This window comes from Armigeres subalbatus, chromosome 2 (assembly GCF_024139115.2).
Source record: "Armigeres subalbatus isolate Guangzhou_Male chromosome 2, GZ_Asu_2, whole genome shotgun sequence".
Classification (NCBI taxonomy): domain Eukaryota; kingdom Metazoa; phylum Arthropoda; class Insecta; order Diptera; family Culicidae; genus Armigeres; species Armigeres subalbatus.
The window spans coordinates 283830198-283847369 of NC_085140.1; the positions used below are offsets into that span (position 1 = coordinate 283830198).

At 35.5% G+C, this 17172-nt stretch overlaps 1 protein-coding gene across 1 annotated transcript; it reads left to right on the top strand.

The window, feature by feature from the left end:
• The first annotated feature begins 1310 nt into the window (after positions 1-1310).
• Positions 1311-7685, top strand: LOC134209769 (uncharacterized). The gene is made up of 4 exons (XM_062685805.1): positions 1311-1337; positions 4693-5001; positions 5684-6134; positions 7629-7685. The coding sequence occupies exons 1-4, from the start codon at positions 1311-1313 to the stop codon at positions 7658-7660; spliced, it is 819 nt and encodes a 272-aa protein (XP_062541789.1). The 3' UTR covers positions 7661-7685.
• Positions 7686-17172: the final 9487 nt, after the last annotated feature.

The window sequence follows — 17172 nt, forward strand, 5'->3', positions numbered from 1 at the left end:
CTCTTTGCGAAAATATTCGCCCCTGCCTGCACCTTCGTTGTTTGTAGAATTTGTATCCATGTTAAAAGGGTCCCTTTTCCGGGCCGTTATCTCTACCTGTTGTAGATAGTCGCCTCTTATGATCCCATGGGTGCCTTTGTAAACAGTGAGGTCCATGCAAGGGTTGACTCCGGTGCCTTATAACACCGTGTTCAGAGCCGGATCGGTGTAAATCAGGAATGGTGCATCTGAACCTACTACCCACCGGTATAGGTGACAGGTTTTGAGCGTTACCGGAGGCCTGCCAGGTTGTTTATCGGGACGGAGGCAGACGAACCATTAGCCTGCTTGCCATTTCAAGAAGATGTCACTCTTTTTACTCAGGAAACAGAATAGCTCGACTGTCAGCCCATATACGCCTAGTCCTATCCATAAACCGAGAATCGTCCAATGTCGTTTGCTGTGACCAGTATACCATAATCAGGATCTTACTGGTATGAATCCTGATGTGCCGGTTGGCACTCCTCTTGGGCTTGTGTGCTTTGAGCGGCGCACGGTCGCTGTGATAGGGCCTGCTTGCAGACACATGCAGCTTTTTATAGAGGATCAACAGAGCCCACTGTCAAACCCCACCACATCCTAGACAGGCCCCCTAACTCGCAGTGGCCATGGGGAGGGGTGTGTGTGTGTGTGTGTGTGTGTGTGTGTGTGTGTGTGTGTGTGTGTGTGTGTGTGTGTTAAAGTGGCTAACTTTTGACAAGGGCCTATGCAAAACACCTTGAACACTTTCAAAAAAATATAACTTGAAAACGACTAAGTCTTGTCCGATCGTTTTGGTGTCTGTTTTCTGCAATGTTTTAGGTAATCATCGGGGCTCTTTGAAAAAAATATACACTGTGAAAAAAAAGTTCAATCATTGAAAATAAAACTTAAAAATCAATTTTCTCAAAAACGAATTTTTCGATATTTTTTTTTATTTTTTGATATGTTGTAGCAGAAGATATACGTAATTTTTTGCACTATGGGTCAAAATGAAGAAATGATGGTCAAAAAAATTATAAATTTTTCACACAAGTTGTTTTTTTTTTTAATGTTTGAATTACTTTTTTCACGTTTTTATCAACTCGATTTTATAAAAGTACGTAAAATTTCCAAAGGAAAAGGTGTACATTAATTTTTTTTACAAGTTCTACCGTTTCTGAGATACAGCGGTTATAAGATAAAATACACCGATTTTTAAAATTTTCAGTCGTTTTCGAATGTTTTTCGATTCTATTCAACCTAGAATCCAATTTTACAGAATCATTAATATTTATTCACAAATGCTAGTAATGGATCAGTATACGGCCATTTTCTTGGTGTGAGTTTGTGGAAAAAATACTTTCCGGAGAAAAAAAAAACAAATAATTACAAATAAAAAAAAAACAAAAAAAAAATACAAAATGATAACCCCGAAACGTATATATCATATAAAGATATATGATATTTCAATCAAACGCCCTCATGTTATAGTTGGCAAGTATAACAGAAATTGCATTTTATTCAAGTGACAACGACGAGCAGATAACAAGCTTAAGATAGTTCAATCTAGTGGTTATGATTTATTGTGTAATGGAGAGGAAGATATTCGAATGATTAATCTTAGTTCAATGAAGTTTTCAAGCAGACTCACTGTTAGGACTCTACAATTTCAACTTTTGGCTATATTTCTCAATTCATGCAAGGCCAAAATAAATTGAATACAAGTTCATATTTCTCTATCACTTGTCCATCCTGATCCACCTACAATATTGAATATAAGTCTTCCACTAAATTGTATAACAAAAATTAGTAAGGTAGAATTTTGATTTACTTTTTGCTAAGTAAAGAATTTTTTCTGCACCATTTCATGCCATGAAAATGTACAATCACTACTCCATTACTAGCATTTGTCAATAAATTTCAACGGCTCAATAAAATTCGATTCTAGTTTGAATAGAATGGAAAAACATTCGCAAATGACTGAAAATTAAAAAAACGGTATATTTTATCTTATAAGACGATCCCCACCGATGTGTATCCAAATGAGTGTCTAGTATAGGAACGAAATGCGTTCATATTTTATTTATGCACTTGTTCTCGCACCGGTTGTTTCTATCAAGGTTGTTGAAGTGCAATCATGCTTCGCACCGGTGGTGAATATCCGGTTGCTATTGAGGCAAACACGGAAATAAATAAAATCAGGAAAAAAATATTATTTATTTTCAAATCTTTCAGAACGCGCTCCAACTTTTGTAATATAAATATGTGCGTAATGCATTTTGTGATTATCAGATTAGCTAGACACACATCTGATAGGTGGCGCTAGCTTATATGCAATAATTTAGTGAGGTGGATATCTCGAGATCTATAAGACTTAGAAAAATTTTGTCTTCTACAAAGTTGTTCGGGTAGCCATAACATTTATGATGGAGACTAGTTTAGTTTGGAATTCATACGCATAGCGGCGCTAGTGTATGAGAAATAACCTGTTAGGTTAAATATTTCTAAATCCGTTAGAGTTAGAAAGTGGCCATCTTCTACAAAGTTATCCGAATTATCCGTTAGGTTGATTATTATGTAAGATTTAAAAGGGTAGTCAAAACCAGAAGTTTCCCGAATAAAAAAGTCCAATAGAATTACAATAGAAATTATTGTAACAATACGATAAATTTTATTGTATTTACAATAATCTCTATTGTTGCTCACAATAGAATAACAATTAAGAATATTGTTTCCCACCATAAATCCTATTGTAAATGGCAGTTTTACAATAAAAAATAGGGGTTGTTAGTTACCGTAACAATAAAAAAAACGTTTTTTTCTCGAACAAATGTTTGCCATTACTATAGAATTTATTGTTATTCTATTGTCAACATTTTTCTGTCAATAGATTTTATTGTAAGTTTATTGGAACAACAATAAGGCAATTTAATTGGTACAATAGAAGAACAATAGAATTGAATGTTCATCAATAAAATGTATTGTAATTTAATGATATTTTAATGTAATTCTATTGTATTTTCTATTCGGGTTAGTTTGAAACCGCAATACTCGTTGGCGCTCGAGTTGAGTCGAATCGAGTCAAGTACGAGACACTGAAGATGGTCTTACTGTAGTATCTGCCAAAGGTACAACCAAGTGGTGGAATTAAATGGAATTGTACGAACTCGTCTTATGGCAAGTAACTTTGTAGAATACGGCAATATTCTGAAAATTTTAGATTTTGAGTTATTTAACCTATCAGTTTATTTCTTATACACTAGCGCCGCTAAGCGATTGTGTTTAAAACTAAACTTGCTTGCATCATGACGGTTTTCACCACCCGAACAACTTTGTGGAATACGGCAATATTCTAAAAATTTCAGTTTTCGAAATATCTAACCTAGCAGGTTATTTCTTATACACTAGCGCCACCAAGCGGTTATATCTTAATCTAAACCTGCGTTGGTCATAATGGTTTTGACCACCCGAACAACTTTGTAGAAGGCGGCAATATTCTAAAAATTACATATTTTGAGATACCTGACCTATCAGGTTATTTCCAATACACTAGCGCCGCCAAGCGGTTGTATTATTAACTAAACTTGCTTTCGTCATGATGGTTTTAATCATCCAAACAACTTTGTAGAAGACGGCAATATTCTAAAAATTCCAGATTTCGAGATATCTAACCTTATTTCATATGCACTAGCGCCGCCAATCAGTTGAAATCCAAACTAAACTGACCTCCATCACAATGGTTTTGATGATGAGTACCCGAACAATTTTTCAGCAGACGGCAGATTTTTTATTTATGGGTTACTTTATATTTCCGTGTGATGGTTTGGCAACGGTTGGAGCGGGTCGCCAAATTTGCCAACTCGCTATTCACCGAAGGTTGCGTTTACATTTCCCACACCCGTTTACCAACGACCGGTGCGAGTTCGCGTCATGATAGAGGTTGCTATTTTGGCTTTATTTACGCACTGGTGGGGATCGTCTAACCGCTGTATCTCAGAACCGGTAGCACTTAGAAAACAAATAATGTGCACCTTCCATTGGAAATGTTACGTTCTTTCATAAAATCGAGTTGATAAACACGTAAAAAAATATTCCAACCATTTAAAAAAAAACAACTTATTTGAAAACAATAAAAACAATCGCCATTATGACCTATAGTGCAAAAAATACGTTTATAATCTGCTACAACATATCAAAAAATAAAAAAACAATATTGAAAAATTCTTTTTTTTTAAATCGATTTTAAAGTTTTATTTTCAATTATTGTACAATTTTTTTTCACAGTGTATATTTTTTTCACATAGCCCCAATGATTACCTAAAACATTGCCGAGACACCAAAACGATCGGACAAGCCGGTGCTGCAGACCAATGATGCAAATAATGTCTTTTGGTCACAAAGAATGTATATGCAAAATTTCAGAGAATTTTGAAGATTTTCAAAACATTCTTTAACAAATGCGAGGAGCTTTTTTGATTTCTTTCATTTTAATATTTATTTTTTATTGTCCCCCCCCCCTTGACATTTCGGAGACCACTGGGACATAATTTGAATTAAATATTTGAAACGGCCTAACTGTGAAATAAAACTTATTGCTCAACATGACAGGCACTGATTATAAAAATGACATAAAGCAAAATTAGACCAGCTGAACATAGTTCTTTAAAACATGCATCCTTATTATGTCCATAGGTTGATAAACCATCTCAGTTCAAGTGTACATCAATTACCTCAGCCGCGTTGCATGAGTCGAAAGAAGTGCGAAAAAAATTGGGATCACTGGATGAGCATCCGTCATGTTCTTCTTTCAACGCGAGAGAAGAGACCGGTGTAGCTCCTTTCGTCTTCGTTAAAATAGAAGAACAATCTACGGTAAACGACATAAACGGAATCGTTAAAACAGAAGAGCATCCGAGGTTAGATGAAGCAAACGCGACCACAGCTGGCTCTAGTGGCGATCATAGTCAGGTGCCAAAGGTGGACAAGGAAGACACACCTGTGGTAAGTAATATATTGAACATAATAATATAGAATTACCATCTTAACACCTAAGTAGATATTTTTGGACCAACTGGAAACAGTTGTTTAAGTTTCTTGTTTAAGTACTAAAATTGTTGCATTTGCTTATACTAAAGACACACCTGTGGTACTTGTACCATGGTACAAGAGAACAAGAAAATTTTTCCAAGACTATGTTTGATAAAGACAATAATTGGTATGGTACTCATTTCAAGATTCTTGTACCATGGTACTTGTACCACCAGTGTGTCATTAGTATTACCTTGTTTGAAGATAACTTTGTATTTGTCTAAAACCTGTTCTTTACGAAAATAGTCGTTATTTACCTGGAAATGCTAAACGAAAAATAGAATTTTGCTTTAGAGTAATTGCTTAGCTATATAGACCCCATTCGATTTAATTATATAATTAACATGTACGTCTAAGTTTGGAAGATGATATTTGCATTTCCATATTATTTCCATTTTATTTTTGAAATTCCTTATAAACCGCGTAAATCTCATAATCACAACATATGCCCATTTTAAAATTTCGATTGCATGAAAGCACTTCTGCCACATATTTTTTTTATCTAGCGCTGTTTATACTTAGCGTAGTCAGTATTTAGTCTAGTAGTATACACGATAGCTTATTGAGCATTAATTAATAGATGTATGTATTACAGGAAATTAATTGGAAGTTCCTGACAGCAATAACCTTTGCAGATGTGAAGAGTTTTGTTGAATCCTTGGAAAGCGGGTTTCGCTTCAAAACACAAAATAGCAGCGCTAAAGGAGTAATGCGTTACTATAACTGCCGACGAATTAAGGTGAACGCCAAGGAACAATGCAACAGAAAAGTTATGGTGTATATCCCGAATACGGAAAACGACGAGTGCAGCGTACACATCAAAGGGCAGCATACATGTAACAACATGGGCTCAGAGTCGAAGGCCAAAATGGCCTTACAACCCAATGACTACAGTACCATCAACGAGATGCTTCGCACTGGGACGCCAAAAAAAGAAATCAAGAAACTTTTGATGGCGCGTAATGAGAATATATCAACCAACAGACTCAATTATGCGGTAAAGAAGGCTTCAGCAGAGCTGTATGGTAGTGGAACACTGTCGTTGGGTAAGTGTTTCATCATTTTTATTTCGTATTTTTAAAAGATATTTAAACGAAGACAATTGACCTTTCCCGTCAAAAAGTTGTGTTTGCTCAATCGATTCTTAATTTTATTTAAGGTCAACTTTACGATTTTGAAAACAGTTAGAGGCATGAGTTAAATATGAGCTCTTCGGGAAAGTTAACTCACAGACAAACATACATAGCACTCGTGAAATTTCCATCGCGCCAATCACTCACTCATGGCGCGCGCATCGGATTTGCTCCAGTTTGAAGCTTGCCCACTACCGCCATTTTTTATACCGGGATTTGCCTAACTTAGTGAAAACATTAGATGTTGTTAATGTTTGTACGACGATGAATGTGGTGAGTGTGTCAATGTGTTATGTCTGTTTGTCTGTGGTTGACCTTAAATAAGTCAAAGAATCGACTGCGACAATGAAACGAGATACATTTTTTGACGCGAAAGGTAAAATCGATTTATATATTACAGCACTGTCGCGCTGGGTTTTCCTTAAATATTATAACGTTAAACAAATTCAATATATGTAGCATTGTATCTTTGTGGTTTATTTGTACTACTAATATTACGATACTTAGTTATACATTTTATTTACAAACCGGAGAAATTTAAAAAAAATCCTCCAGTTACTCTTTTGAAAGTTTTTCATGTTTAAGGAAAATTTGAAATATTGGTATGGACCTCATCACTTAGGATAAAACAATCGGAAGACTATCAGCGTGTAACTAAGCAGATCTACAAAATACTGAAATCAAATTCCGCTTTAATACAGTTGATTACTCGCGTCGCGTTTTATAAGTACAGTTGATATTGCTACAAAAATAGTCATGCTCGCTGTGATTCCACCAATCGGCGCCTATGTCAGTGGTCTAACAACTCTCAGCGCGCTAATAGCATAGTTCTCCTGCCGCATACAGAGTTGCCACAATGATGTTAGGTTAGCTAAGGCCAGTTACCTGACCAGTGGGAAACGGAAGCTCAAGCAATGACTATCATGTTTGCAAAACTAAAATACATTTCAACGAAGTAAATGTTTGAAGTATTCATAAGATCTGCTTAGTTGAGTCACAGATAACAGATATTGAGGCTGGCATCACATACGTGTGTAAACATCCGCAACCGTTAATTCAAATGTATTTTAAATTGGGACCGCGTTTGGCAATCGATTGGAGATGGCGCAAAGATCATTGTTATTGAAAACGCAGCCCGAATGCAGCTGTCAAATGCATTGGCTGCGTTCGACGGCTGTAATTCAGCTGCATCCTTAGGTACTGCCGCAATCACTTGAGTAGATGGCAGTAGTGGGCCAACGTATATCAATTCAAAAGTTTACACAGGATTTTCAATAAAATTTGTTCTAGCTTCAATATCTGTTATCTGTGGTTGAGTCAATTTGAAGTCATATATTTCGTAAGACATTGATATAAAACTGTGCATTATAATTTGACTAAGTGTTGTGACCTATACTAATATTTCAGATGTCAATTATGCGGCAAAGAAGGTAAATTGAACAATGAAGAAATTTTAAGAATGACCATTACAGTTATATATTACATATATTATATACATATACATATTAAGATGTCAGTATTGAGTGTCGCGGGGAATTTAATTCATATTTTCACATACTCACCTACATAGACACAACGAAGATTGCTGGTAGACTTTATACGACTTTATTTTGTTTGATTGCTATGAATTGATATCTCTGTTTTCGTTTGGTGGACGGTGGTATGAGTTTTAATTCAGTTATAGTATTGAATACGCAACTAGGAGGATTTATAAAATACAACACATTACAGTTTAATCGGAACGAATGAACACATTTTTTGAATTTGTGATTATTGACTTATAGTAAATATACGAAACAAAGTTTGGGCTATTATTTTATTCGAATAATTCTACAGTCGATAAGCGACAAAGATAGTTAAGTTCGCTGTGATGTCACCACACGACTCGTCACCCACGAATTGGCGCCTATATCAGTGTCTAACAACTCTTAGCGCGCTAATAGCATAGTTTTCCTGCCGCATATAGAGTTGCCACAATGATATTAGGTTAGCTAGAGTCAGTTATCTGACCTATGGAGAACGGGAGCTTAAGCAATAACTATCATGCATTCATTGATATACTGTATTCCGAAGAAACAGTGTTTTGAAGTATTAATTAGATCTGCTTAGCTGTCAAAGTCAATTTTAATTTGCACCCATATATTTCTATATGTTTGTATTATTTAGTTCTCTTTTGCGATATCCGAAATATAGCTATAAACGGTTCCCGTTTTTTATTTGAATTAAGTACTCTAAAACCTCGTGCGTAATTTGCTGATCAGCCCATGCATTCATCAAAACAGATCCATGGAAATGTGGAACGATAGTGCCCATCAGGAAAAAAATATTATAACATCAACTACGATTTGAGGATAATCACGACAGAATTTAAATCAGAACAACATTTTGTACGTGCAGCAAAGCTGGAGAACGGTTCTCGTTTTTGTTTGTTGCTTCTTGATAGAAATTTGTGCTTCGAATACATTGAGTAACTTCAACATTAGATTCTGACGGGGTTCATCATATCTTAATTAAAGTAGAGTAATCGTATAACATTGTGGAAGAGATTAAACTGTTTTACCTTTGCAAATTTCGAATTTTGCTTAATTATTTTATTTTTCAATATTTTTCAAAATATGGGTGAGCTAGAGGAATGGCCAAATCATGCTCAGCAGTTCCACCGAATCAAGAAACAGCTTTCGTAATCGCTTGACAGACCATGAGAATGGACGTTTTCGTATGGTATACAGTAGTGAGAAACTATTGAGTCTGCTCATGTACTTCTGCACTGTTGCCGCAGACTGCACTTTTAAAACCACACTGCAAGGATACCCATTAATGGTCATTTGCGTAATCGATAACATACGTGCTCATCCAATTGCATTCGCAACCATAATCGACAAGAAGAAGTTGATTATTGCTACGTGTTTGCCACATGCGAATAAATGCAAATACTTCGGAATAAGACAGTATCAACGTTCATCTCTGACGTGAGATCCTTTAAAAAGCAGCAATGGAAGTGTTCGGTGAGGATTTAATATAGTGAACTGCTTCTTTCATGTGATGCAGAATTTGCAAGCATCTGAAGAAAAACACTAGAGATTCAGGAGCAAGCTGAACAACTGCAGAAGTTATAGGACGCTTGGTCTCTCCGAAACAACATTTTGAGCTTGCGTGGACTATTAAAGGCGAAGTATTTCGAATGTCCTGACTTTCTTACATTTTTGACAAATACATGAATGATAAGTTTTTCATGAATTGGTACGAAGCATACCAGCCTGGTTGTCCAGCAACGAACAATGCCCTAGAGGCCGTGAACAGAGCAATTAAAGAATGTCACCTGATGAAAGAGCGAGTTCCATTTGGAGTTTTCAAAACTCGAATCCTAACAGTACTGGAAAGCTATTCAACGCCTAGCCGGGTGATTAAATATACGAGGAGTACGTTTAGACATCGAAAGAAAGGCATTCAACTGGCTCAATAACGGCAAAAAATATCGCACGGTGAACGACTTCGACAAAGGATCGAATACGTGTATCTTCCAGGAGAAGAGAAAAGATGTTTCCGTTCATGATATCGATGTTTTCGCAATCCACGCTACGCAAATTTCGACGAATTCAGCAAGAGCATCGGTAATATCCATCGTGTTGAAGTCACGGAAGCTGATTGGCGAGCATGGAATTGTCGTGTTACACATTTTTCAAATCGAACTGCTGCCATCACTTGAGTAGTCAGGTGTCACGTGGTTGCTACAAACTGCGACCCAGGCGAACACTCTTCGCTCACCCATAAACGGCTACCTGGTAGGCCTAAGAAAATGACTCAAGCGCTGCTGATTGATTAGCAGGACATGATCCATACCCTCAAGATCTTGTTGTTACAACTTTTATAAGACATATTTTAATCATTTGTATTTCTTGAAAAGTATATTTCTGAAGTGAAATATACCATTTTAACATGTTCAACATACATATAGAACACTGTTTTAATAAAGGATTGTCTAATTTAAAAGAATAACATTTATCAATGGTTTCTTTTAAATAGCATTCATTGGAGACATAACCCTGTGGTAATATATTTGCGTGCATTTATGTTTAAGACCCTTACACCATTGTAAAGCCTCTACCCTAGAATAATCTGCATATTGCAAGATTTTATACGTTTTGTAGGTTTTTGAGAAATCCAGCATCCATCTCCTTGGACTATTTTGCTTCAATATTATGTTTTCGAATTTATTGCTTCTCAAGCAAATTTTTGCTAATTTCACATTTGCTAATGCTATTTTTCAAATTTCCTTGGCAAAAAAAGTAGTTCAATGCGGCTTTGACGAATTTTACGGAAAATGTTATTTTTCTATGCTATGTTTTCGGATTTTTAGTGCTATTTACAATTTTCGTTTGTTGTTTTAATGTATTTCTTTCATTTTGGTAACACATTTTATTCTTCTTTATCGACATCAGCTCACTGCGAGACACAATTTCACGGCCCATTTCAATTTTAAGCAAAATCATAGTTATTTATAGCCTTTAAACACCTCCAAATTCTAATTTTACAAGCATTACTTCATATTCGATTGGTAAATATGATTGTTCTTCACATTGTTGAATAAAAGTGCTAATTTACATTTTCAATTTGAAATTTCTTTATTTTCTTTGGAAAATGAGTGTTTAAGTGGCTAAATTCATTTTCAAAAGCTTTTCTCGTCGTTTACATAATGAAAATCCACACTTTTTATTGGCAAAATCTAAAGAAATTTACAAATAAATTTTATTGCGTTAATGACCACCGTATTGGAAAATCCACATAAGGTTATTAATTAATAAGGGTTATGTGTGTTTCCACATATACTGCAATTTATATAGCCGTTATGTGGAAATGCTATAGTCAAAATTTATATGTCACATAATGGATATGATTGATTTTTGTCAGTGTATGGAAATTTTAAGTTTTCCAATTAATTCATAAGAATATTCGTGTGGAAAACAAATTTATTCTACTTCACTTTTGTTTATGGCCAGATATGCTCGTTTGATTGGATATTATCGATTATTTTGTTTTGATTATTGTTTTTTATTGCGAATTGTTAGATTTCAAATGGAAAATTTGGTATGGGTTAAAGACTATCATTACTTGTTTAGCGCTGGACCTTTTTATTTTGACGGGAAATTGTTAACTTTTGATTGCGTTTATCATAATTGCCGTTGCTTTATTAGAAGTTTCACCGGTCACTTTTGAATTATTCAAAGTAAATTATAATTTTTTATTGCTATTTTAAGTTTTTAGTGCTGATTTTATTTTTTTGTTGGCAATATGATTAATAATTTATTGGCGATATCTTATTTTTTGTTGCTATTTTCACTTTTTCATTGATGTTTTATTATGCTGCCCTTTTTATTGTAGAAGTCCCAATAACAATAAATTCTATGGTGTATCACAATACATTGTATTGTATTTATATTTGAAATTTTCCTCTTTATTGTAACTTTAATGTATCTTTCTTCTGTAACAAAAAGCTATTGTTTTTTTATAATTTTATTTATCGGCACTCAAAATAATATAAAATGCTGAATTGTAAACTAGGTTTACGAGAAAAATGGCGAAGTCAAATCCATTCAAACGCTTTATGGATGACAATCTTTAGTGGAAAAATATAGTAATTAAAAGTACGTTTAAAACATTTGTCAGTATCTTTTATGTTTTCATATTTTTCATTATTTTTTCTGCAGGTTCAGCTTCAGTTCAATTAATTATATATGCGTCTCTTCAATGGCTCTACATTCTAACTGGGTTGCATTTCAACTTTGTGTTCTATAGCATATCCACAGTTATTAATTTCTAAGATTACTAGAAGCAGTCATCTCTGCTTATAAGTTTCTGACATGTTTCATATTCATTAATGAAATTAAAATAAAATTTCTTCTGATTTGTAGAGGTTTTGGAACTTCTCGTTAGGCGACTTATACTAAGGACACCTGTGGTACTTGTACCATGGTACAAGAGAACAAGAAAATTTTCCAAGACTATCTTCAATAAGACAATAATTGGTATGGTATTCATTTCAAGATTCTTGTACCATGTACTTGTACCACCAGTGTGTCATTAGTATTAGTGAAATTTAGGTGATTATACAATCAACCATGTGCACGGAGAAATTGGAATACTCAAGTGGTGTTTTTCACCCATCTCCGAGAATAGTGGACTAACCCATAAGGTGGGTAAGGTACCCATAAGTGGGAAGAATGGCCGTCAAAATTGATGTGTCTTTCAACCACCTTCAAGAAGCAAATTTTTTTTTCGGATGGGTAAAAACACACACCTGCAGTAAAAGTAATTCAGCATTGAGGATTTTCGTCTAATAATTAATTCTGATCCAAATAATACATTTCAAAACAACACAACAGATAATTTATTTTCTCTTTGATGTTTTAAATTTTATACATTCAAGTTATTGAGCCTATTTGTGCTTTTCATATGAAGTCCAGCAATGTCTTTTGCATAATAGTTGTTTCGTTTTGAAGCCATGTATAAAGGTATCCTACCCCGCCGTTGTTTTGAATATAATACCGTGTACGATGCTTATATAGCATTCAAAGAAAAGTTATCTGAAAAATAAAACACAAAATGAGTTAAACTTAGAATCCGGAACTTCCTAAAACAAAATTTTAACTTACTCAACGCTTATCATCTTCTTTGGAGGTTCCACATTTTACTTATTGTGTAAAGCTTCATACCACTTTTACTTCAGCGTCAGTACACTTACTAGTACTTTATCTGTTTCAAATAAATTGCTTTAAATAAAAGACAGGTTTCTTGAGACGCCATTCTTCAACTTCAAAAAATTGCTAACTATTTTTCAACCATAAGGAGACATGAACTCACATTTCTAACACAATAGAACTATTTGAAGATGACTTTTTCCCCATTCTGCATATAAAATCACTCACCTTTTGACAGCTTCATATAGATTCCGAAGGTGGGTGATTTTCATACTGAAATTGATTCTCAATTCTCCGTGTGTGAATTTCAAATTCACCACACGGTTTTCTCTATTATCAAAAGTTAAAATCTGCGTAATAATTTTCGTACAATGCTGATGAAGTCGATTGTTTAGCATGAGTAAACAAACGATCTACGGATTTTCATCCCCATGGGCGTTGTGGTTCTCTCAATTCGTGCTCTTGAAAATCACTAGAAAAGCACGTGGTTTCCAAGATGCCGATTTGTGGCTTTGTTGTATAACCACCTTAAAGGAAATTTCTGAACTGGACGAATTAATCGGAAACGTCGGCTAAGACTGGTGCAGGCTTGCAAGATGTTCGACGTGAATCCGTGACAATGCAGGAATAAAACCTGAAATATCATCCTGCAGGTGCATCCTGGAAAAGTCTGAAAACTTCTTGTTTCATTCGAAATCTAATTTGTAATTTATGTACAGCTATGATAAACATTAAAATAAAACGTTTTCTTTTTATTTTCTGTTATTTCTGTTAAAATAATGAAAATAGTTTTTTTGGTTTGACAAACTCAATTTCATAAATATTCGATTTTATGAAATTGAGTGATATAACTCAAAATAAAATATCTGACACCATGACTCAAAATTGAGTTCAAGGCCATGAACTCAATTTTGCCTTGAGCAATTTTTACGATTTTGAGTTAAACCCAAATTTGAGTTGAGCCAGACGAGCGTGATATATTTTCTGTCAAATTTGCCGTTTCCGTCGCCGTTCCGTTGCATTGCGTTTGGGGCTTAACGCAGATGGTAATTGTGTGTCGCAAAGTGTGAAATTTCATTTTCTCTTGACCAGTGCATATGGAAATCGGCAACCCTGCCTTTTAGCTTTTTTTCAGTGCAGGGTTTCATATGTTTCAACTTTTCGAAGTCATTTCGAGTTTTCGACAACTGCTGATATGTCAAAAATTGTTTTGATCGAGTATCCGAGTATCCACATCGTTTTATTGAACAGCAGACGCGGGTTTTAATTTCCCTGTGAAAAGTTATTTTCCTTCATATTGGATAATAAAATGGTATGAAATTGATGATAACTGAACCTATTTACAATTGAAAACAAACTCTATCAGCATCCAATCAGTTCCACAACGATTATCCCCTGAGGTGTTTCACATGCGCAGATTATCGGTAACAAGTGGGAATCCTATTTGGGACTCCTACAAGAATATACGGAAGGGTGAGTAATTGATGTCCCTAGTCCGTTCACCAATTATACCCTGAGATATTATACCTATGCGCTAATTCAACCCGAAACTATTTCCTTTCTAGTGATGCTTTGGATGCTCTCGGACTGAAGCGTATGCTGCCGCCGTATGCTGTTGGAGCCATGTCGATCTTATTGAGAAACTGCTGATCGCGCCCACTGAGAAGTAATGTTTTAGTTTTGTGGTTGTATGATCAAGATTTTGAATGTTTGGATGTATAGTGAAACAAATAAATGAATAAACGAGTATTTTAAGCAATAAATTGATTATTTTCATACAACTTGTAAATTTATTTTTATCACAAACAAATTCGTAGATTAGAATTTTATAGGATAATTTAATAATTAAAATTTTATAGGATGATCGGAATAGTAACCCTAATGATTATTTACTTTTGCTTTGGGAGAATAGAGGTAATAAACTACAATTACCTTTATTTATTATACCTCTATTTTTGGGAGGTTACGTTTCAAATTAGATAAGACACACATGTTCGAATATCTTACGACAAGTTTTCATAGATGGCAGTAGTTTACATTATCAATCGAATAGGTACTGACAGAACTATGGATTTTATGGTCAAAATTAAACAGGAATTCTCCGTTTTACTTTTCACGCATTTTTCTATATCTGACTGTACACCAAAGGTTCCATTCATGTCAGGAAGGTGAGAATAATTCAACAAATCAAGACAACTAAATCATCAAAGGGTGGTATTTAGTTCATGGTCAGAAATGTGTTAGGGTCGTACAATAATTACGTAAGCATTTTTCTTGGTAGGGAGGTCTGTTAATTTCTTGTTACGCTCCATATAAAAAGAAAATCATTTGTATGGAAAAAAATCCGACATGGGGAAAGAGTTCGAAAACCCGGAAAATATGCTTAGGCTTCGTATACCACGTGAATAATTTAGGGGGAGGGTGGGGTATGGCGAATGTCCATTATTCATACATTTTTTTGAAAATTTATATGAGCAATTATCCACGGTGGGGGAGGGGGTATCAATAACTGATCAAAACCTGTCCACGTGGTATATGGACGTGGTTCCTTACGTAATTAGTGTACGACCAGTGGCAGCACACGGGGTGATTTTGAAACCTCCCCAAAGACAACATTTTGGAAAATTTTTTCGAAATTTTTTTTTTTCAGAAAACCCCCTCAGACCAATTTCTGGCTACGCCACTGAATGACCCTTGAATCCTTGCTGACGGTTGTTAGTCGTAAGATACGCAGCTATGGGTTCAGAAGAAACTCAAGCAAAAAGATTTCATACGCAACTATCTTCTTCTTCTTCTTCTTCTTATTGGTATTACATCCCAACTAGGACATTACCGTTTCGCAGCTCTCGCAGTGCTCTAAGCACTAAGTTATTAATTCGAAGTTTCTAAGCCAACTTACTTTTTGCATTCGTATATCATGGCTAACACCATCTAAACATTAATACCACAGACAAACAGACATAACACTCTAAAATTCCATCGTTCACTGATTTACTGGTCAATTCAAATAACCATTAGTTGGCCAATCGATCGCTCGTGGCGCGCGCATCGGATTTACTTGAGTTTGACGTTTGCTCACTACCGCCATCTGGTTCATGGTTTGCCCAACTAACTGAAATCAACAGATGGCGTTAGTGTTTGAAGGACGATAGATTTGATAATAAATGTTAAATGTGTTATGTCTGTTTGTCTGTGATAATACTTTTATGTCCAAGGAAGTCGAGAAAATTCCCTAGACCGGATCGAGATCGAACCCACCCTTCAGCATGGTCTTGCTTTGTGACACATCTTACCGCACGGCTGAGGAAGGCCGCACCAAATGTATCATGTACGAAACGCTCATCTAAGACGGGTGGTCCTCCTCGATGCCGTCGTTGCCATTACTCGTTGACAACGAAAGGCTCTCGATTGGTGTATGGATGACGTACGTCGTGTGTTTATGGCGAGAAAGAAGACCCTCGAAGGCTTCGAGACTTCCACCTGTCATTCTAACAAGGTATGTGCCCTCAGGTAAGTTGACCAAACACTGCATTTTCAACTGTTTTTCAACATCCTAGGTACCATTGCACTTTACAAATATTTGTATAATTTTTTAGGCCAAATTCTGTGCGAAATACACTCGTGTGGTATTTTTTACAGTGTCTGTGAGAGTGTCTGTGATGACCCTCTGCAACATAGTTGTAAAGGCAAAGTGAAATCCATTAATTACGAACGCAAAAGACCATTTCAATAACCACTTCCTCCCCTGTCACACTGTTTGTGGAAACAACTGAATTTTTTATGGATTGCCCACTTTAGGCAATACCTCCTTCCAATTCTAAGCGTTATGTGATTTATGGATGTTCCTAAAGCAGGAATGGAGGTCCCTGGAGCTGAAGAGACGGAACGATAGATCCGCCTACTTACTGAGGAAAGGAGATGCGGTGTGACCACGGAACTCGAAGACGCATGACCTTGCTCCTAGACCTAGACCTAGACCTAAGCTCAGTACGGATAGAATTCCGATCATAAAGAAGTTAGTGCCACCAGAGAGATAGATACGATACTGTCAAACGTCGGGATAAGGTTAGGGAAAACGGCTGATTATGTGTGCTGTACATATGATCAACAAATCTGGCGAATCTATAAGCTGTTTTGACGTGCCTGTATACTTCTTTACAGCATGTTTCACAACCTTTTCTCAATCTTTCAAACCATTTAGTAATATAATTCGCTTAATGGTGCAATCAGATTTTTGAATCCGTTATATAAGTTTT

Coding starts and splice junctions, on each gene's coding strand:
- LOC134209769 (XM_062685805.1), top strand. CDS start 1,311: ATGGATCAGTATACGGCCATTTTCTTG. Junction 5,002..5,683: donor ACAAGGAAGACACACCTGTG/GTAAGTAATATA, acceptor TATGTATTACAG/GAAATTAATTGGAAGTTCCT. Junction 6,135..7,628: donor TAGTGGAACACTGTCGTTGG/GTAAGTGTTTCA, acceptor CTAATATTTCAG/ATGTCAATTATGCGGCAAAG.